A 21,905-nucleotide genomic window follows, 5' to 3' on the forward strand; every position below is an offset into this window, starting at 1 on the left:
TTTAAATACAAAACATTAAAATGTAATCAAAAGTATTGATATATAAGAAAATTTGAATCAAAAAATAATTCTTTTGCAGCTTAATTATAACATTACTTATCTGGTTAAAAATTGAATTTAAATACTCATATTCTTTTTAATTAATACAAGAAAATCAAATTTTAATCAAACTGTATCAAAAACGTAAACGAAAATGGAATCCATTAAAAAAAAAGAAATTTTCTTGTGCCTAGATTTAGGGTTATCGCTACCTGAAAAAGTACCTACAATAAACTATTTTGGTTCAGAAAGACGCATTTGGTAACCTTTTTTCAGATAAAAATTTATTTATGAATTTACACTATTTTGAAGGCGCTTTGTGTTTTTTCGAATTTTTAAAATGTATAAATTACTGACTTAATTTGATCGGCAATAAAATTTCACTTCACATAGTTTTTGCACTCAGAGAAAAAAGTGAAAAAATAACTATTTTAATAATTAAAACCGGAATAACTATTTTAAATAGTCATTATTAACTATTTAAATAGTCACATAATAACTTTTTTAATAGTTATTTATATAACTATTTAATAGTCAATAATGAATGTTTTGATTGATTTAAGTAAGAAAGACAATTATACTTGAAATAATAAAAAATAATAAAAAAGAAGAAGTATCATTATAACAAACTGAAACTTTAAATTCAGGAAAACGTCCTTGATTTTAAATAGGTACCTACAAAAAAAAATTAAATTTCAATACATTTTTGTAATAAACTTAAAAATGTAATACAATCAAATTATACATATAAATAAAATGTTGGTGTTGCCTCAATAACCGTGTACAATGTTAAGATATACATTTTTAAAAACAAAAAAAAATTTCATATCTGTAAAATTTAAATCAAGTAGGTAAATAAATTGATTTGTTTTTGAAAAAAACTCTAAGTTTTGAAAAAAAAATTAATAAACAAAATTTTAACTAGGTAGGTACTAAAACGAAAAATATACCATCGACTATTATGTCAAAGTCAAAATAATAAAAATACAAATCAAAAATTTAAGAAAAAATATCAAAAAATCAGTTTTCAAACGAAAAAAAAATTAATTTCGTTCAAGATTTTGTTGTGCAATTTTTGTATTTAAAATTTCGCTTCGCTTCAGCTGCTTAAAAATAGGCGGTGCAGCCCTGCATCATAAATGCATCCATTTTTTCGGCCTCTACTGTACATAAAATTTGACATTTGGAATTCTGGAAAGATGTTTCTTTCCCGTCCTTGCCTAATGTTTACTTTTGTTCATAAAATTTACAGATATTAAATATTTAAATTAATATATAAAACTGTGCATAGTAAATAAATATTAATTTTAATTTCTTATTTCTATTTGCGATCGATATTTTTACAAGATAAAGCTTAAAAATCTCTTAAAAACTAGTAAAATCATTACGCAAAATTAAACAAAATATTGACAATTTATTTACACAAAAACATTCCAGTCCCCTGGGAATTGATGACATTTCTCACTAACGTCAAATAAAAAAATTTCAACCAAAAGCCAAATCACCTTTGTGAATTAAAAATTTTTTGTTTTCATTTTTGGTAACAAAAATGAGCATCTTAAATTATGATGGTAAATAATAAACAATAATTAATTGATAAATTTTATTAATTCATATCGTTTCACTGCTTTAGCACTCCGGAAACAAGCCAGACACTTAGAAAATGAAATTGATTTGAAGCTCGTTGCATTTAGCAAAATTGGGGCAGGCTCATCGAGTTCGGGGGGTCACAGTTCAGCAGATACATCACCGCTCCTTGGCGAACATGTCTTCGATTCATTGTCCGAGGAAATTGCTCAAATGTTAGATAAGGTTTGTCATACATAAATAATTCATCAAAAGAAATGAATCACCAAACTATTTTCAGCTTTCTTCTCTTAACGAGAATATGTCCGAACTTCCAACTTCTGGAGCAGCTGCAATACACACTCTACAACGCCATCGAGAAATTCTCCAAGGCTATCGGCAGGAATTCAACAAAATATGCGCCAATCACACGACTCGCATGGAACGAGAAGAACTCTTGCGTGGCTCTGGACTCTCGACAAATCTCAACAGTCCATCCAGTTCGGGACTGAGTCGAAGAGATATGTATTTGAAAGAAAGTAGTCATATCAACAGGTGAGATAGTTAAAGGGTTGCACAGTGCAGTATTTTTGTCTAAAACTGGCCGAAAATATTTGGTGACATTATTCACATCAAATAGGTACAAAATAACTAAAAAAATATTTGGAAGGAAAAGTTTTTATATTCTTGGTATAGTAAAATCCACTTAAGTTGTTATTCACTAACCCCTCGATTAGCCGGAGAAAAAAAAAATTATTAAAAAGCAAAAAAGGTTTTAGGTACAATCCTGTGCTTTAACTTTTTTTAAGTTAATATAATATTCTAAGAGCCCACAACAAATTTTAGGAGGAGAGTGATAATCAAAATGTGAGAATGCAGTTTTACATATGGAGGGCTAAGAGCTGAAGTGAACCAAGTCACAAAAAGTGAATTCGGAGATATAACGAGTTAAAGTAAATACGTTTCCATTAAATCAACAAACAACAAATGACAATTTGAATCGAAACACTTTTGTATCAAACTAATGACAGAACTTAGTAGTCAAACCTTGCGCAGATTTTGCCACTAAATTCGAATTTTTTTTTTCTTTTTTTTTAACTTGGTCCGTGTCAGATGTGAAACCCCCATATGTCCTTATGCGTTGTAATAACGAATTCAAAAGTCTGGCAACTTTAAATCGCAGCCTTATATGGTTTTCGGGAGATTAAATATCGCGAGTTTTTCCATTAATGTGAGTAGGCTAAATTAACATAAATTCACATTCTGAATATAAACACTGATGCTCTGACATTTCCCCTAAGTCTGCAGATATCAATCTTGACGATTTGATCAATAGAACTGAAGATATAAGCTGTTTAAGTGGCTTTATTTTGGAAACTTTTTTGTCTCCAAAATAGAGCCGATGGTTCTATTTGTATGATCGTCAAGATTTATGTCTTCAGCAGCGTTGCCGCGAAGAAAAAAGCAGACAGGGCCATTTTGAATTTTTTAAGGGCCATTTGACAAAAGTGTGGGCCAAATATTTTACTAACAAACTTTTCCTTTAAACATAAAACTGCAATTTATTAAAAATTGTATTTATTCTTTTTTGTTTGTTTAATGCATTAAAAGCCGATTTCATAAACATTCAACTTCTTCTTCTTCCTTTTTTTTTTTCTCGGCGCTGTTATGATCTCGATGTCGAGGGGATCATAACCTTCCCACGTTACTGCTTCACACTAGTGATCCGCCTGTGGGGTTCGCCGGGTTGACCTCAGAAATCGGCGGCAAGCCTCCCGGTTTTGTATTGTTCCGTTTCTGAGGCCAACTGAATGCTGGTGTTTTTGCATTTGCTTGTACCAGGAGTTTTTAGGCCTACCTTTCTTTTTATTTCGTGTTGGAACGTTATATGATATTGCTTTTTTGACGGGGTTCTCAGGATCTCTCCTTTGAACATGGCAATACCAACTGAGTCGGTCGTGTTCAATTTTTTGGGAGATGGTATTTTTAACATGAAGGCTTCCTCGGATCTTCGTACTTCTAATTCTATCAAGCTTTGTTACTCCTGCTGTCATGCGAAGCATCTTCATCTCAGCTGCCGTTAACTTACTCTCATACTTTTTGTACATTGTCCAACATTGTGAACCGTATGTGAGTGCTGGACGCACAACTGCGGTGTAGAGCCTTCCTTTCAGCTTAGGGGGCATTTTTCGATCACAGAAGATAGCAGAATTTTCCCGCCACTTCATCCACCCTACGCTTACGCGATGATTGATATCGTCATCACAAGTACCTTCGTTATTTATCATAGACCCCAGATATTTAAACTTTTCACACTTGGGAAGCACTACACCATTCAAATAAATGTCAGGAATAGGCCTGTGTGGATCAGAAAATGGGCAGCATAGGTATTCTGTCTTTTTCGCGCTTATGCGGTACCCACTACCTTCTAGAACATCCACCCATACATCAAGTGCTCGTTGCAGGGATATCGGGTCTTCACTTATGATGGCTCCATCGTCAGCAAAGAATAACTGATGCACTTTTGGGTCCGTCACTTTGCCTTGAAGCAGGTAATCAAGAACGGTAATAAAGAGCAGAGGACTCAAGACGCTTCCCTGGTGTACACCTACTGTGATTTCGAATTCTTCGGTGACTCCAGCTGCACATCTTACTTTAGTAACTGCTCCATCATACATGTCCATAATTATCCGCACATAGGTTTCCGGAACTCCTCGTTGTCTGAGGGCCACCCATATCAGATCTCGTGGTTGTCGATCGAATGCTTTTTCAAAATCAACCAATACCACATGCAAATCCTCCAAGGAATCTCGATGTTTTTCCATAATGATTCTGATACTCTGGATTGCATCTGTGGTTGATTTACCCGCAACAAACCCGCACTGGTCATCAGATAGCCTTATTATTTTTCGCAGTCGGCTACCCAAGACTCGCTCAACGATCTTCATGGTGTGTGACATCAGCTTAATCGAACGGTAATTATCACAGCTTCGAGTATCACCCTTCCCTTTGTATATTGGAAGAAGATAACTTTCCCTCCATTGATTAGGCATTCGATCACCTCGTATAAGCTTGGAAACAAGAACCATGAGCCATCTAGACCCGATGTCTCCCATCTTTTTCCAAAACTCTGAGGGTATTTCGTCTGGCCCAACAGCTTTTCCCTTTTTGGAGTATTTTACAGCCTCACTAACTTCTTCGACTGTGACATCGGATACTTCGCTTAAGTTAGGTGAAGCTATTGGAAAGTGTAGCCTTGGAAATTGTTCATTTAGAAGTTCGTCACAATACTGTCGCCACCTGTGGAGGATTTCTTCGTTTTCCACAAGTAGTTGGCCTTGAGCATTGTTAATAAACTTTGGCGAACAGATCTCCTGAGCATTTCTTCTTCTTTGAGCGGCTATTTTGAAGATGGTTGCGCCCTTATTCACGTTTTGTCGTAGCTCTTGAATAGCACCAGCAGTCGGGGAAGAAATTTCATCTAGCTCCCGATACAGGTCTTCCGTATTCTTGGCTTGAATTTGGGCACATATCTTCTTCGCTTCTTTCTTGCAGTTTCTGTATTCCACTTCGAGGCGTGACTTTTGCTCTGTATTATTAGAGGGGCACTTCGACCAAGCTTTGAAAGCCATTTTCTTTTTACTTACAACTGCTTTAGCTTCATCATTCCACCACCATGTTTCTTTGCCTTGTTGGTTGTGTCCTTTTGAAACCCCTAACAGTGTTTTGGCTTTTTCTATGCAAGTTCGCTGTAGGAGGTCCCACATACTTTGTGCTGTACTCTCTTCATTTCGAAATATATTGGTGTTGTTATACAGATAGTTTTGCATATTCGAAATAAAAGCTTCGCCTTTTTCCTTATCCAGATTATACCATTTGATCTTCCCAAAAGTCTTTGTCTTTTTGTTGTCGTTCACTGTCTCCATAAAAAATTCTGTCAGTAGGAGACGGTGTTGGTGGGCGATCGCTTCTCCCAGTATCACTTTACAATCCTTGACCCGAGGTTTCATGAAACTAGATACCAAATGGTAATCAATCTGAGTCTCATTTCCACCACTGCTGTAAGTGACCAGGTGTCGGCTTTGTTTGATGAACATGGTATTAAGTACGATAAGACCATATGTTTTGCACGAGCTCAGGATGTCTTCACCAGGAGAGTTCCTGATGCCGTATCCGAGGCCTCCATGGCAGTCTTCATAGTCTTCGTTTGTTTTCCCGACATGTCCATTTAAATCTCCGCCCACGAACAAAAACTCTTCCTTTGGGATGTCCTTAAGTAGGTTGTGAAAATCTAGCCAAAATGCATCTTTTTCCACCTGCTTACATCCAATTTGGGGAGCATATGCAGTGACAATATTCCACAACTTTCCTTTAATCACCAATTTAAGGGACATCAAACGGTCACTGAATTTCGAAATGGACAATATGCTGCCTAAGAGGTCTTTTGCAAGGATGATTCCGATTCCGTTCTTACCCTTTTCCGTTCCATAGTAGAACATCTTGTAATTTTTTGTCCTTGTATCCAAGAAACGGGCCCTATTTCCCGTGTTACGCCATTTCGTTTCTTGGACACACAAGATGTCTACTCGCCTTCTTATCATCATCTCTTCCAGCTCGAAGCTTCGACCTGTCATACTCCCAACGTTCCAACTCGCAACTCTCAGATTTTGTATAGTCTGTGGCATTACTTTGCTAGCCCCCGGAATCCGTCTAGCTCTGACCCGAGCATTGCTACTCGGTCCAGGATCAGTACCATTAGTAATGGTAGTGCCTGGCGGGGTAGTGTCATTTCTTTGGACGAGTACTTCCATAATGCTTCAGTTCACAAAATCTTGCGAAACGTTGTTGTTGTTGTTGTTTTTTTTTTCGACGCGTGCATACTCCAGTTTTGTATTTGATCTCTCTTTAACAGCACCGGTGATCTCCAGTCGTGCCAACCCAGGGACTGGCATGCACACTTTTGGGAAAGTTTACAGGTGTTAAGTGTCGCTAGGTTCACCTTGGTGTTTGTGACCTAGATAAATTTGCTCCTTTAGTCGCCTTTTACGACAAGCGGGGAGGCGCTGCAGGAATATTCTAACCCGTCCCTGCACAGGGATTCATAAACATTCAACAAGCTTTTAAAATTTTAAATGACGTTTTTTGTATAGGACAAACGTCATTTTAGGATGTAAAAGCCTGATAAATATTTCAAAAGGCTTTATTGGCCATAAATTTGTTATATCTTATTAGTTTACAAAAAGAAATAAAAGAAAAACACAGATGTACATTTTAAACTTTTAATTCGCAGACATCTTTAAGCTTTGAGCCACTAATTAAAAATAAATAAAAACAATTGACTTGAGAAAAATCAAATTACTAAACGAGATTAATTAAAGAATTCAGTCAGTATACATACCTTTTTATTTGTGGTGAAAACACATTATAGTTGCGATGCATAGCGATGATTTATATTTAATTTTGTAAAGTCTTTTAATTATAGCTAAGAACGATATGAAGATAAATCTACTAAAATTTGGATTCGTGGGCCATTTCTAATTGGCCCGGGCAAAGGGCCGAAATATAAAATAGAGGGGCAAATGGCCCGAACGGGCACTTTGTGGCAACGCTGGTCTTCAGGGTTAGGAGAAATGACTGAGCATCTGTCCTTATATTCAGAATATGAATCTGTGTCAATTTAGCGGACCCATTTCGATCGATTTTAGTAAAACTTAATTTGCTCGAAAATGGCTCCAACGGTTTTGTTAAAATAATTCAAATATAACTTTTAAGACAAGGTATATCTTTTAATGAAAAAATTTGTTACTTTTTTAACTAAATGCATTATATCTCAGAAAGTGTCAAAATTTTAAGTCGGTTGGTGCAAAATGGACGAAGTTATCAGTATTTTAATACTTCGCTTATGAACGTTTTATTCCAGTGTTCAAAACTTGAAATGGTTCTCCCCACAATTATCGTTTTAATATTGATGCTCTCATAACTTCAAAACTGGTGCACCGATTCTTTTAAAATTTGAAACGCTTTTTCTGTACATACATATTTTTAAAGGTATCTCTGAAGATATTTTCACAATAGTAAAATACATTCAATAGAGTAATAAAAACATTTATTAGTAAGGGTCATTTTTGAGAAATGCTCTTTTTTGTATGTATAAAAAAAAATTTCTCCGTATGAAAAAATAGAGTTGCATATACAAATAATTTTTTTTTTTAATACTATACATACATTGACTGTCGATATCCATATCAAATTTTAATTTAACTACTTTTAAGTAAAAAAAAAAACTAAGAAAATTCACTTTTTTTTGGTTATCTACCTTTTATGAAACATAAGCTTAATCCTGGGGGGCAAAATTGAGAAATTTGGGTTATTGCCACGTTTTAGGTCAAAATACCGCACAGTGGGTTGTTAAGTAGAAATACAATAATGACTTTTGATTTCAGTTCGAATTCTTTGATAAACGACCAAATCAGCATCGCTATGGAAACCAAAGAACATCTTCTCTCACAGAGGCAATCATTTAAACGTCTTCAGACCAGATTCAATGATATATCAAATCGATTTCCTTTGATTTCAAGGTAAGGCTTAATTGATGTTTTTCGATTACAACTTTTTTTCTTTTTTTCAGCTTGGTTCAGAGGATAAATATAAAAAAACGTCGTGATTCGATGATATTGGGACTGGTTATTGGAATTTGTACTATCCTTTTGCTGTTATATGCTTTCAACTGAAAGCATAGAGCATAGTTGATGAGGATATGGAATTCAAGGAAAGGTTTGACTGATTCAGTTGGAGATCATTTTTTTAAGATAAGAAAATAAATAATTAATAAATAACAAAAATAATATTTTATTCCAAACAAAAAAAGTAATAATTAAAATTAAGTTGATGTATTTTGTGATAAAAATCAAGTAAAAAGTAAATAACGAAATATATTTTAAATATAATATTTTAATGGGTTTTTATGTTTAGTTGTTTATAAATTAAAAGATTTCGATAGGCTAGCCTGAAACGCACTCTCTTTTTTCTACTACTGCTATTCTTGGAGACTGTTAATTTCTCACAAAAAGGAGGAACTCTGAAAAAAAAAGAGTCTATCAATGTATGGTGAAGGCTGACTTGGAGTCCAAAACCACCACCTTGACAGTCCATGGCACTAACCATTAAATTATGTGACACTACAAAGAAGATTTGAACACTTAAAAGACTTGACATTAATTGAAGCAGTACTGACACTACGCCGCCGCCGGCCGACACTACGTAAAACGATCTTTTGATGTTTTTTTTTTCGTTCTATATCGTTTTCGATTGTCTAAATTTTTTTTACTTTTTCATGTTCTAATTGCAGGACTAGGTTCCATAATATTGGAGTGATCTAAACAAAAACAATTAATTGCAACAAATAAGGTAAAAAAGATATTGCGAACTGTTCACTTGTGTGTAATCAAAAAAATAAAATCCCAAACTTCGTAACGCAAAAATGATGAAAGAACCACTTTAACAGGCTTAAGTTTTCAAAAAATCACATGGTAGGGACCGGAAAGTTGAAAGCCATCATCTTTAGTAGCGAACTTCTCGATGAAAAAAGCAGTGTGTTCATACAAAATTGGCATTGTTAGTTTCAATTTTGCAATTAGTCGAATTTTGTTGCCGGTCAAAGCTGTACCATCGCTACAAAAAGCAAAACATTTTATCCAATCGAAGTCGCCTCAGCTTTCTACATATGGTAAAAATACTGGCCAATAGGGTAAGCAGTAGAGCGAAACTTAAATCTTATGTAATTAGATCGAGTTTTGAAGGGGTTTTGTATATACAGCTACATATTTAAAAAAACTGACACATTATAGAGTGGGGAGGCGAAGTTCCAGGAACTAGTTCCGACCGAAAAAAGAACCGTTCCATGTTCGTTCCGGCTTTGGAACTGTTTTGCGCATCTCTAATTCGCATCGCAATGCAGCTTAAAAGTGTGTACATTTTTTTCAACTACGAGTCATAACCGAGATGTGTACATAGATTTCACGGCTCGGCTCCACGAAATGGTCTGGGTTTCCCATGAAGTCCTGATCTAATTCATTCACGATATAAAAAAAACTTGAAAAACGTTCTTAAAACTCAACTTCTATTTTTAATAATTAAAATTTACATTGCTTTTATTATTTATCTTTGGTGCATATAATAATCAATGGCTGTTGAGAATGCAGCAAATCCAAGTGCTCCTAAAACACCAGCCTTAACTCCTGCTCTAAGTCCAATAATCCCCCCAGTTACTCCACCAGCATAAGTACCATTTTTCCAATCTGTCTTTCCTCGACACTATAATAAATTAAATCAAATTTCATTATTCTCGAAAAAGATTCAAATCAATCCTTACCGATTCAATTGTACATTCTACAGCTGAAAAAACAGCTCCAATCATAGCAAAATTCTTTGCATATGAATGTGTTGTGGTGCGCATTTCTTTGAAAATCTGTCTTGCAGTTTGTTGTTTTTCATTTGCAAGTGGATCTGTTATATTTGGATTAACTGATGCACTGAATAATCCAATAGCAGCACCCAATCCGTAGCCTAAATAAATTCAAATTATAAAAGACTCAATTTAATGAACGCAATTCGGTTTCTTTTACCCATAACGCATGCCATCACTGATTTAAATACACAGCTCTCCAGAGTCGATTCGATTAGTTTTTCTTGATCACTTTTAATCTGGACTGGTCCTAGATTCCTTGGTATTATAATGTTTTCCCTATATCTGGAAAAGGAGTTGTATAATTCGTATGGAAATGTGACTGATTACAAGCAAGTTAGTAAAGTATACCTTTGAAAGTTACCAACAAAATGCTTTGCCATTTCATCTAGTTCTTGATTTTGGAAAAATGTTGCTTCTTTTGATGGCTCACGTTTTACTGGTGGAGGTATTAACGACATTTTGTACTAAATTTATTGTTTTCAGTGAAGAAATTGTTAAATTAATTTGCAATTAAATTGCAAAAAAAAGGGGTATGGACTTTTTTTCAGTAGTAAAAAATATTTTGGTTCGGGAGAATAGTGACAGCTGTCATAATTGACACTGGAATTTTAAAAAATATGGAAAATACTTCCATGAAAAATGTGTTCCGGGTATGAACAAAAATACAATAAAATTAATTTCTTAAACCACGTTTTCACTAGACAGGTTTTCCATGTGCAATATATAGGAAGTTCGAATTAAATTGTGACGCATTGAGCTGTAGTGAAACTAAAAATTTCGTTTGATATCAAATTTAAGGAAACAAAATTTCTAAAAAAGTAGACTTTTTTTCTTCGTAAATTACATGGAGATTTTAAAAGTATTATCTGTAAAGTGATCCAAGTTTTTTGTTTTGTTCGGGTCATTAATTTTCACAAAATATTTTACAATAAAAGAAACAAAATAACGGGACACGAGTGTCCAACTAAGTGGTGGACTGCCACCAAGTAGGTACGAAGTTCGATTCCTGGGTGTGGTAAAATAATTATAATAGCCTAATACGCAGATCGGGAAAAATTTTATTTCTCATACAAATTTTTTCTCGGGACAAATTTTGTCTTGAATATTTTTCCAAGCTGTAAGCAGTTCAAGCGCAAAATTTAGATATTTGGAGCCGCTGTAAAGAAAAAGTCTCCACTTAATTTTGCGTGGACAAATAATGTTCGAAGCTTTATTCTGCCGACAAAAATTGTGACAAGGAAAAAAAATAAAACAAAATTAAAAAAAATTCAAATAAAATTAAGGTGGACTATTTAATAAAATACCTGGAAAGTGAAGACGAAGCAAATGCAACTCGAATCAAATAAAAAAAAAAAAACAAAACAAAAAAATTAATTTAATTTGAAAGAAGAAAAAAAACTATTGATAGAAATTACTTAGGGTAAACTGCCCTATTGTTGCCACTCCCCATGTGAATGGCACCTTAAGTTTAAAAACTATTTACAGCTACTATTTTTATTTTTTGTTTAAAAATTTACTCTTCCCGCCTTTTTTGGCATATTCTTAGCAAACGAGATAAGGTACAGTTCCCTATTTGCGGCTGCCTCCAGTTACCGGCCACCTTTCGAAAAATCATTATAACTAGTGATTTTAAAAGGGTTTATTCCAAATTTTCACTCGTATGCTGTTCTAACATATAAGAGAACAGCATAAGAGCAAAGTTTTGGAATACATCCTACGAAATCTCTAGTTATAACGATTTCCCGAAAGGTGGCCGGAAACTGGAGACGGCCGCAAATAGGCAACTCTACCCTATTGATAATTACAAAAAAAGTATTAATAATAGTTTAATGCTATACGGAAAAAACAGCGAACTAAAGTTGGTGCGACATTCGCTTAAGGTGCCAATGATTGGGCAGTTTACCCTAGGTAATTTCTCCAACTTCAAAATTTTGCAGAGGATTAAATGTTTTGTAGAGATTTAAATTGTAGAGATAAAATTTGTTTTTTCCCGATCAGCAAACTAGGCTTATACTTTTAAAATTATTATTACTAGATATACTTAAAACAATGGAATGTTGTGTATAATTTCAGATTAAAAGATAAAATTCATGATTTAAAATTATATTAAAAAAGAAAATTCTTTTTTGTTTGAATGGTTTTTATTTTCTTTGCAAGAAATATGATTTTTTAAGGTTTCACTTCTACCACGTGTGAATTGCACACATGATTTTTTTTTGTTTTAAAACTTGTTTCCCAATATTTTTTCTTATTTGTATTTTTATTAAGTTGATTTTGACATGACACGAACAAGAAAGCAAAAACAAAACAAATTTAATTTCGTCCAAGATTTCGTTAACGAAATTTCTTATGGAAAAATTCGTTTCGCTTAAGCTTCAAAATAGGCTTTATGCTTAAAAGAGGGGGGGGGGGGGGGCCCTCTGAAAATTTACGCCAGTAAATTTTCTCCACGGCACTTTTTTGCTCTTCTCTTAAATTATAAACAATTTTTGATTAATTCTATTAAATATAGTTTATATTCAAGTTTAAGTACATTTCTTATGTATGTCTTACATCCTACACAATAAACATCATTTTAGTTTTTCTTCTTTTCTATAAACCTATTATTACACTTTTTATTATACTGTTTTTCTTTTTTTTTGTTTTGTCTTATCTTATTGTCTATTAGCAGCTGCGCTACTTATTGTATGCTCCATATTCTTGACAATAATATAATTTGTTATATGATTAATTGCCTCATCTTGCATTCGATCTGGCCACTTTCGCAAGTATGATTTCAAAAAATCTGTAAACGAATCAACTTTGTCTGGCTGTCCAGTTTTGTAATTATCAACAATATTTTTAACAATATCCACCAGTTTCTCGTAGTCATCTGATTTTTTGATTTTACTTAATCGACCTACAAAATCATCATCACCCCCATTGGGGACACTTGGTGTCATTGGGTTTATATTGCTTTCATTCATTCGTGGATTGCTCATGAATGCCGGTACCTCAGAAGGATTTGTGGAGTTTCCATGCGAGGAGGGCTCCATATAATGACGGGGTTGCATATATTCGGTTCTAAAAAAAAAATTATGAAATTATTAAAGGCTAACAAGAGATGAGAGAAAAATTTGTACTTGTAGAAAGGTTCGGAGTTATTACTAAACTCTGGCTCGGACATTGAATTTTTCCAGACTGAGGAATCGGATATGCTGCTTGCATTACTTGCAGGTGTCATTACTCTTTTTTCACTAAAATTGTATTTAGTGATTAGGATTTTAAATATTAAAGAGGATATACAGACGTTTTAAATCCGGGTGTGTTAGATGTGTGGCCGGATAAACTTTTGAATACATCATCCACTAAGCTGTAAAACTTCCAAGTACTCACAATTCCCGTAGTTTCGTAAGTTTTTGATTCTTGTCTGTAAAAATATATTCATTTAATTTGTAATTAACAGTCAATCATGATTTGGAAGGGAAAGTAAAATAAAAGTGGACATTATTTCCACCTTGACTGTTATTTCTGCTTTAAAAGCAGTCATTGTTCAGTTTAAAAAAAAATCTCACCTATAACGTTGCGTTAAATTATTCACTTTAAAATGAACTTCTAATGCAGTGACTGGAACTCCTATTGCAGATAACTGCTTTGCCATAGCAACATAGAGATGGCCATTGCGTTTAATTGTTCTTAGTTCGTAAGCACAGCACTTCCAAAGTTTTATTAGTTCATGTACTCCAGAGTCTTCCCATTGACGGCGTTTCTTTCCAAATTTTTCGTACTGTAGAGCAAAAATATATTTGAAAAGTTAATATCATGATCATTTTTACGCAGCTTACATTCAAATTTTTGTTCATAATTATATTGCAAATCTCGAAAAAAATTATTAATATATTTTTGTTATGTGATGTAGTTAGTGGTGCGAAATAATTATAAGCCATTATGGTAATTATTTAAACCTTTAATCTAACATAACGGCCTAAACTTAAACTACTTATTAAGCTTTAACAAAATTTATTTAAATTGTACTAAAATGGAGCCATATTGTATAGGAAACTATTTTTCCCCTAAAGCCTAGTACGCAGCTGAAGCGAAACAAAATTTTCCATACAAAAATTAGCTAACGAAATCTTGAACGAAATTAAATTTGTTTTGTTTTTGATTTAAGCCTTAACTACATTGGCTCAAAAAGTGAAAAAGTACAAAAGTGAAAATTTTCAAACGCATTTTTGTATAGTTTTTCGGGATGAAAAATTAAAACAAATGATGCAGAAAGCTTATTTTTTGGTCTAAAATATAATTTCTATACTCTTTATCACAAAACAATTGCGATAGCCAGAAAAAAAATCTTTTCACTTTTGTACTTTTTCAAAAAGTGGTGTATGTAGTTAAGCCTTTAAAACTTATTTTCTAATGTTTTTTTCATGAATTTTTTTATTTTTACTTTTATTATTTTTACTTTGCCAATGGTATTTTTTCGTAAACATTTTCTTTTCGCTTCAGCTGCGTACTAGGCTTAAATTTAGCTCAAAGTGCCATACCAGTCAGGTTGTAGGCCAAGATGGCTGAGGATTTTCGTCTTTTTGACGTTTGTTCCTAGAAAATGTAAATTGGAACGTGATTGGGCACAACACTGTGTATCCACGGGCAAAGAAATTCCACCGATTTTATGTGAGCCGATACATACGACCATACGACGAATTCCTTGACAAAAAAATATGACGGATTTTAATGTCCAAATGTATGACCACACCGGAAAGGCATGCGTTTCATTCAGATGTGTAATTTATTTAAAGGCTTGGCCACACCGGAGGGTATGCGGTAGCGGTACGGGTAGAGGTAACGGTACTTGTATGAAAAAAATTCCAAACTGACATATCAACGTTCAGATGTTGAATTTTTTTCATACAAATATCGTAACCGCTACCCGTACCGCTACCGCATACCCTCCGGTGTGGCCAAGCCCTAATACAAATATCGTTACCGCTACCCGTACCGCTACCGCATACCCTCCGTTGTGGCCAAGCCTTAAATCCCCATTTAAAGAAAAAGTGCGAACTCAACTTAAGTAAGGAAATAAAAATTTTCGAAATTTGGAAGCACTTTTCTGCCAAGAGCCATCCCTGTTTATGAAACTTCAAATTTAAAACTCGTGATTTTTGAATTTTTGTTTTTGAAAAATCAAAACAAGAATAAAAAAAGCTTTTGTGTCGAAAATTTGTCCTAATTAGATTTTCAATAAATATTGTTATTGGTGTCACAAAGCAAATTAAGATGCACCTACTATTAAATACCGATTTTAATCCCTCAGCTAAATTGTTTATCCTGATTCATATGGTTCTTGTTGGATTTTTCTGTAGAAAAATACTGTCTTGCATCATCGATACTAAAGCCCACGGAAATGCGAATGGTACATAATGCTAAAATTGCATAGTCTTCGTATAAAGACTATCTGATATTTCCAATTAAGCAAACAAAATTTTATATAATTCTCGACTCCTCGCACTAAATTCTATCAATATGGTTTCTCGTGGTCAAGTAATTCGCAATTTATTTTAAAATATTTTGTTCTTTAATTTTAACTCAGCACTCACATCTCACAGTTGTGTCATAAAAGTAAAGGTATTGACTAACGGTAGGGAATCGATACGCACAAAATAGAAATTTAAATGACTGTCTCATCGAAAGTTAACTTTTTCCCATTTGTAATTTGTTTTAAACGAACATAAATTCCAATTTGACTAATTTTCATTAGTAAATATTCAACTTTTAAGCATCTGAATGCAGCGATACCACAAACCACAACGTTTGCAGAATAGCTTCCTAAACTCTTGCTGTAAAAAACATTGTTATTGTTCATTCAAAACCTTCAATACAAATTGATTTTACGGGCAGCATCACTGCGCGTATTAAAAAACCCCTTCTTACATTGATTTTTAGTTATCATAATGGAGAAATGCAGTAATCTCTGCGGCCATAATACCTGTGTGTATGGGTTCTTCCAAACCAAAAGGTTTGCCGAACGGCCTTTTTTTATGGGAATCTTTTCTTTTTCAATTTAAAAATTTTCATTAAAAGTAAAGTAAGCTCGTGATACTTGTTACTTTTGATTTTGAAGATAATCCTCAAAGAAGTTATTTCAAAGTTTCATATTTGAACTTACTGATTGCACTAGAAATGAAACCACTATAACATTTTGCTTAGTACTGGTGCACAAATGCGTTTTTTTTACGAACGATGTTTTTTGAATCTACAGAAGTCAATACCGATACTGCCCATAATCTCATAAAGAGCCTAACTACTTTGTTCATACTTTTGAGTTATAGAGGGAAATATTAAATCCAATATCGCAATCTGCAAATAAAAATGAAAAAAATATTTGGACTTTTTTAACTTACATATTTGAAGACCTACAATGCCCTAACTCCAAATATGCAAAAAAAAAAATCAAAATCGTAAATTTTGTAGTCAGGGCCTTTACTAGATTATGGGCAGGATAGATCGTCCCACACGCGCAGTGACGGACGCAGCGCTGTTTTGGGGACCTGCAAATCTTTTTTTCCAGCTCGCTAATGGACGTGCGCAGCAGCGTCACCGCGTAAATATGTGCAAGTGTATACCTAATTTAACTATGACTGTGAGGCGAGCACTATCGTTATAACAAATTGCATTTTAATTTTCTATAATTCTACAAAATCAAGATAAATCACACAAAAATATTTCTAAATTAGTTTTTCTTATATTCTTATATTATTTCTTATATTTCTAAATTAGTTTATTGATGAAGGATCTTATCTTGGATAGTAATATAATAATAATAATGGAGGTACAAAAGCAGCATTAAGTTATCGATGTATTAAATTTTACTCGGTTTTAACAATCCAATGTATCAAGATCAAATTTATATAGGCTTTTCCTACCTAAACTTCCAGTTTGATTTCTAAATAGCGGGGACTTGAAAATGGAAAGTATGAGAACAAATATTGATTCGTTGTCTCTTTTTGGCATTTCGTGAATATTAAAAAAAAACAAGGAAATAACGTTAAATCATATTCTTAAAGATTAAATAAAACTCCTGTTGTACTGAAGAAAAAAAATTTAACACAATGCTTGGAGATGTGAATTGCTGATAGAAATCTTATTCATATCCAAAAAGTCTTCCAAATATTTTTTTTGTTTTTGTCAAAAATGTTGAAAAAAAAAATTCTCGCTATTGCTTTTAAATGTTTATAAAATCACTTACTGTTAATGTTAACAAATTACTACTAAAACAAATGGGAAATAGTTCAAGGCAAGGTTATGTAAGTATTAAACATATGGATTTGGACTTTAATAAGACACTTACAAGACCTTTTCTATCATTTCCCATTAAAGAGCTGAAATCTGACGAATTGAATATAAGCCCCTTTAAGTAAAGAGTCATATATGTGCTTTTTTAATAATTTTATTTAAACGATTTAATGGTAATTCTTTTTTGAAGCAATTGATGTAATATGACATTTATGCTACAGTGAAATTACAATTTGCTATAATAATAAATCCTAAACTTACTATTTACTTTTTGGTAACCTCTAGCTTTTGAATTTATAATTTTTACATACAGCTAGGGAGATTGTGAATTTATTACTTGGTGAGAACATTATTTCAGAACTACATACTTTGAGAAGGTTTCAGAAAGCGCATTAAAAAACTTATATTCTGAGTATATATTGTGAACAGATGGCTCTTAACTTTGTTAAACCATATTTTTGGAATAAGGAATGAAAGATCTATTTTATATGAATCGGTTACATCAAATAAGTGAAATCTGCTATTTCCGATTGTGCTAGTTATGTGTTCGGAATGTCACTTGGTAGTTACGATTTGCATTGGCAGCAAAGTTTGGATGTTAAATGTTCGCTAAGATTGTATAAAAATAGGTTACAAAGTTTAAGAAGAACTATTTTAAAAGTGTTTTTTCTTATTTCAAAGTAACGAATCAATTAGTTATTTTTGTACTGCAATCAACCTGGAAGTTTATTTGGTTCAAATTACAAACAATACTTTTGCAAGGTAAGTAGAAGAACCCAATTTTTGTTAGATTGAATATTTAAAGATATTTGTTTTTGTATTTTTAACAGCAAACCCGGAACAAAAAAGTGAAGATTATTATAAAATTACTAAAAAAACCTTTGTTTTTATATAATCTGTTAAAAAAGATTCAGGTGATAAATTGCATTCAAAAAGTTCCATAGTAAATTATAATAAAAATGCATATCATACAAAATGGGGTAGTAATTTTGGCCATAGCAGAAAGGTAAGTATGTATAACTGCACCTGTTTTGTCTATATATAAAATAAATTTCTTTTTAACCATCTCAGGAACTCAGTTTTCTTTGTTTCAAAGAAATTGTGAGAAACTGGGTTTTGCATTATGTGCTATCAGTAGAATCTCGCTGAACTTAAATCATTTAAAAGATATTTGTTGCACTTTTTGTTTAAATTTTCATTTGTTCTTATAAACTTATATTATTTCGTTTATCCACTTCAAGTCCATCGAATAGTTACCAAAATTTATTTTCATCTAAATTCCCATCGAAATAAAATTGCTTTACTTGAATATGCAATTTACCTGACATTAATGGAACTTTAATCGGCATTTCACGATTTTTGTTTATTTTTTTTTTTTTTGCTCTTCCAAAAAAAGATGAACCTGGTATACATCGGCATATAAACTTGTGTAGATACACACAACACAAATAAAACAGAGACAGCAAGATAAAGTATAGAGTTCGACAAAACAAAATGATGGACCATGGAAAAAAAATCTTTCTTTCTACCTCCAAAAGCAATTATCTTTTTTTCACGAATTTTTGTTTAAATAATTTAGTTTCATTATCAACTTTATAATAAAACACCAAAGATTAATGTTTTCATTCACTTTTGTACCTGGGTATTTTTTTAAATTTTATCTTGTAGGTATGCATTGGGAATTAAAAAGATTATCACGCACCACTCCCACTTTTTTTTTCTTGCAATTTATATTTATAAACAAATAATAAAGAAAAAAATATTAATCAAAATTGAATACTAACCCCGTTTACGCGGCCCTTGTGTTTGTTGTATGAAGTTCAGTGTCGTTATTGCAAATGGAAGAGCAGCACCAAGCAGCACAACGATGCAAAAACAATGAAATAAAGAAAAATAAACAAAAAGAAAAAAAAACAAGATTAAATGAAAGTAATTTAGTTGCTCTCTTTAATGATGATGATGATGAGAGTTATTAAAAAAAAAAACAAAATTCGCATCATAATTTATGTTTGGGTTGATGAGTTTTAGCAGGTAGTACACCACCGTACTCTGGGCGAACTAGAAATGTCAATACGATAAAAGAGATGTGTCTGTCCATCTCGTCGTCGTCGCAATCAACACAACACGGCACAGGCACACAAATTGAGTAACCTAATGGATTCTCAATCAAACTTTGAAAATAATGGCCATCCTCATCATCATCATCATTATTCTTCTTCTTTTTTTCTCTTCATCTCATATAAACGAGAAACGTCGTCGTCGCTGATGACGACCCAACAAAACTTACATCCATGACCAATCAACAGCCAGGGTGATTTTCGTTCGTCGATGACTTCCAAGTCTTTTTTGTGTGATAAAAATTTTGACAGAAGTCACGACAAATGCACCACACAGACCAAAAGATTGAGTATCAGCAGCAGGAAAAAAAAAACAATACCTTCACTAGCATACACACAATTACGATATCAAACTAATTAAGTGCACTAATGATTGTAATTATTGAATTTCAATGATCATTAAAATTCATCTCCAACAAACTGACGACATGCAAGAGTAAAAAGCACAGAACAGAACTCCATTTGTCAATTGGATTGGATTGTTGTATAGTGCTGAGATCTGAGATCCACTTCCACCACACACACAGTATAGCGCGATAGTGATGATGGCGGCGTCGCTGTCACTTTGGCTCTCAAGGCAATTGCAGAGCTTGACAGTGTTTTGCAAAATATGATTTTTTTAGAATTTCACAAGTATTGTCTTGATTAAATTTTAATAAATAAAATTGTATTTTATTGAATTCTAACGCGAGATATAAACATAAAAGCCACTTCTTTACATGAAGTTCGAAACTGCAATGAACTCTCCAATAGGTTTTGTTGGATGGAGTTCAAAGAGAGAGAGTGTGAGAGAGAAAGAGAGATGGATAACAATATCGAACGACAAGAAAGTGTGTTGGTTGTGCTTCTCTGAAAATAAATGATGTAATTAATTTAATGGCAATGAGCATACGCAGTTCCTTCAAATAATGATGTTCCTCTTCGAACCAACGGAATTATTATGGAAGAAAAACCTTGCGGTCATTATCTTCATCAATGTATAGCAGGTGTTGTTGTCTCTTTTCAGCTTTTTGCCTGCTATGCCTGTGTATAGCAGCAGGTAACATATTATGGGGGAGTTTGGGGAGATGTAGAGTAATTTAACCATAATGGCTTTCGTTCCTTCACATTCACAGTCCCAATCGCAATCATCATCAACTTTTTTTTTTTGTAATTTTCTTTTTTGTAACTTGCTCTCTGTGGGATTTAATATTGTGCTAGCGGATGGAACACTGATGGGTTTATTTTTTTGTTGGCTGCTCATGTTGTTATGCATGGAGGAAAGCAAACGAAAATAATGTACCTAAATGCGAGGCCATTATCATCATCATTAGGCGCAGGGGAAGTTGCTTGTGCATGGCAGAGAAGACGATAATGGTTTTCGTGGAAGTTGGAGAAATGTTGCTATGGGAAAATTGATGACTATTCCAAGGCATATGGAATGAACACAGATGAAAAGGATGCGGGTGCAGGAAAATGTTAAAGTAAAAGATACAATCTGTGTGATAGGAAAAAAATTTGAGAGTTGCCGAATAATGTTTTGTTGAAAACATTATTAAAAAGCATACAAGAAGATGAAGATTATATTAGCTAAAGTTTCTTTTCTATGACCCAGAACAACTGGAGGATTCATAGAAGTAGGTACCTATACAACCGATTTATAATATGATATCAAAATTGATAAATTGCTAGATTTTATATATGTACTTACCTATATTCAGATCAAATGGGTGTTTAAGAGGCAACATCCTTTATTTTAGAATTCTTTAAATGCTGGCACCTGCGGTTATGAAATTTGCTTACTTACTCAGTCCTCAAACCTTTTAAGTCCGTGATTTATCCCTAGAGGGACATAGGGCTTCATAAACAACTGGTGATAAGATTTGAGATTAAAGTTATATTTGTTATGAGAATCGAGAATAAAACAGGCATGGAAATATTTTAAATTTCGAACTTTTCATTTTCGGATGTTTTGGTCTCAATACCTTAAAAATGAAAAATAATCATATTTTTTTAACGTGTGAACCAATTTTTAATTGTTAATCTTCTTCAGGAGCACTTTTTAATAACTATTTAAAAACAAATATGATTCGTGGGTGAATTTTAGAACAAAAAAGAGAAATCGTAGAATTCCAAATATATAATAATAAAAACTGGGGTTGAACTACGGCATACGTACGTTAACGTATTGACGCTTTATGTCTCATCATTTTTTCTGATTAAATAGAGAAAGCAATAGTCAAAACGTTAACGAACGTATGCCGTAGTTCGAAACAATCTATGTAACAAACAGCAAAACCCTCAACAAATGAGAGATTTAAGGAACTATATACATCTTGAGAAGTTTTCTTACTTTGATATTTTCATCTAAAATACAAGTTTTAAGTAGTTTACTTGAAACAAAATAGATATTTTGAAACCAAGTTCTAAGGTTTCAAAATGAAGTCAAAATGCACCAGTTT

General features: G+C 33.1%; 3 protein-coding genes and 1 long non-coding RNA gene across 6 annotated transcripts; 2 read left to right on the forward strand and 2 right to left on the reverse strand.

The window, feature by feature from the left end:
- Window positions 1-1,041: 1,041 nt before the first annotated feature.
- Window positions 1,042-8,554, forward strand: LOC129914559 (Golgi SNAP receptor complex member 1). 2 transcript variants are annotated; one of them, XM_055993875.1, is made up of 6 exons: window positions 1,042-1,204; window positions 1,387-1,610; window positions 1,673-1,851; window positions 1,907-2,160; window positions 8,049-8,183; window positions 8,234-8,554. In XM_055993875.1, the coding sequence occupies exons 2-6, from the start codon at window positions 1,589-1,591 to the stop codon at window positions 8,334-8,336; spliced, it is 693 nt and encodes a 230-aa protein (XP_055849850.1). In that variant the 5' UTR covers window positions 1,042-1,204; window positions 1,387-1,588; the 3' UTR covers window positions 8,337-8,554. The 2 variants fall into 2 exon arrangements, with proteins under 2 accessions (XP_055849850.1, XP_055849851.1); XM_055993876.1 differs by lacking the exon at window positions 1,042-1,204 and having other exon boundaries at window positions 1,399-1,414; window positions 1,477-1,610.
- Window positions 8,555-9,703: 1,149 nt separating this feature from the next.
- On the reverse strand, window positions 9,704-10,650 carry LOC129914561 (mitochondrial import inner membrane translocase subunit Tim22). Its single transcript, XM_055993878.1, has 4 exons — window positions 10,421-10,650; window positions 10,230-10,354; window positions 9,977-10,170; window positions 9,704-9,918 (listed from the first exon to the last, which is right to left on the reverse strand). The coding sequence occupies exons 1-4, from the start codon at window positions 10,528-10,530 to the stop codon at window positions 9,763-9,765; spliced, it is 585 nt and encodes a 194-aa protein (XP_055849853.1). The 5' UTR covers window positions 10,531-10,650; the 3' UTR covers window positions 9,704-9,762.
- Window positions 10,651-12,563: 1,913 nt separating this feature from the next.
- On the reverse strand, window positions 12,564-20,206 carry LOC129914557 (uncharacterized). 2 transcript variants are annotated; one of them, XM_055993872.1, is made up of 6 exons: window positions 19,635-20,206; window positions 19,132-19,146; window positions 13,627-13,838; window positions 13,362-13,481; window positions 13,195-13,308; window positions 12,564-13,135 (listed from the first exon to the last, which is right to left on the reverse strand). In XM_055993872.1, the coding sequence occupies exons 1-6, from the start codon at window positions 19,638-19,640 to the stop codon at window positions 12,727-12,729; spliced, it is 876 nt and encodes a 291-aa protein (XP_055849847.1). In that variant the 5' UTR covers window positions 19,641-20,206; the 3' UTR covers window positions 12,564-12,726. The 2 variants fall into 2 exon arrangements, with proteins under 2 accessions (XP_055849847.1, XP_055849848.1); XM_055993873.1 differs by lacking the exons at window positions 19,132-19,146; window positions 19,635-20,206 and adding an exon at window positions 18,986-19,003.
- LOC129914565 (uncharacterized) lies at window positions 17,218-19,698 on the forward strand. The gene is made up of 2 exons (XR_008772196.1): window positions 17,218-17,358; window positions 17,432-19,698. It is a non-coding gene; the product is annotated as an uncharacterized LOC129914565 (long non-coding RNA).
- Window positions 20,207-21,905: the final 1,699 nt, after the last annotated feature.

The sequence above is a fragment of the Episyrphus balteatus genome, chromosome 3, assembly GCF_945859705.1.
Source record: "Episyrphus balteatus chromosome 3, idEpiBalt1.1, whole genome shotgun sequence".
Taxonomy (NCBI): Eukaryota; Metazoa; Arthropoda; class Insecta; order Diptera; family Syrphidae; genus Episyrphus; species Episyrphus balteatus.

Excerpts from the sequence above, each read along its gene's own strand:
- LOC129914559 (XM_055993875.1), top strand. The coding sequence starts at position 1,589 with ATGAGCATCTTAAATTATGATG. Across the intron at positions 1,611-1,672 it reads GAGCATCTTAAATTATGATG|CACTCCGGAAACAAGCCAGA; the intron begins GTAAATAATAAA and ends TCACTGCTTTAG. Across the intron at positions 8,184-8,233 it reads CGATTTCCTTTGATTTCAAG|CTTGGTTCAGAGGATAAATA; the intron begins GTAAGGCTTAAT and ends TCTTTTTTTCAG.
- LOC129914561 (XM_055993878.1), bottom strand. The coding sequence starts at position 10,530 with ATGTCGTTAATACCTCCACCAGTAAAACGTGAGCCATCAAAAGAAGCA. Across the intron at positions 10,171-10,229 it reads AGTGATGGCATGCGTTATGG|GCTACGGATTGGGTGCTGCT; the intron begins GTAAAAGAAACC and ends GAATTTATTTAG. Across the intron at positions 9,919-9,976 it reads TAGAATGTACAATTGAATCG|TGTCGAGGAAAGACAGATTG; the intron begins GTAAGGATTGAT and ends AATTTATTATAG.
- LOC129914557 (XM_055993872.1), bottom strand. Across the intron at positions 13,309-13,361 it reads AACACACCCGGATTTAAAAC|TGAAAAAAGAGTAATGACAC; the intron begins GTCTGTATATCC and ends ATACAATTTTAG. Across the intron at positions 13,136-13,194 it reads AACTCCGAACCTTTCTACAA|AACCGAATATATGCAACCCC; the intron begins GTACAAATTTTT and ends TTTTTTTTTTAG.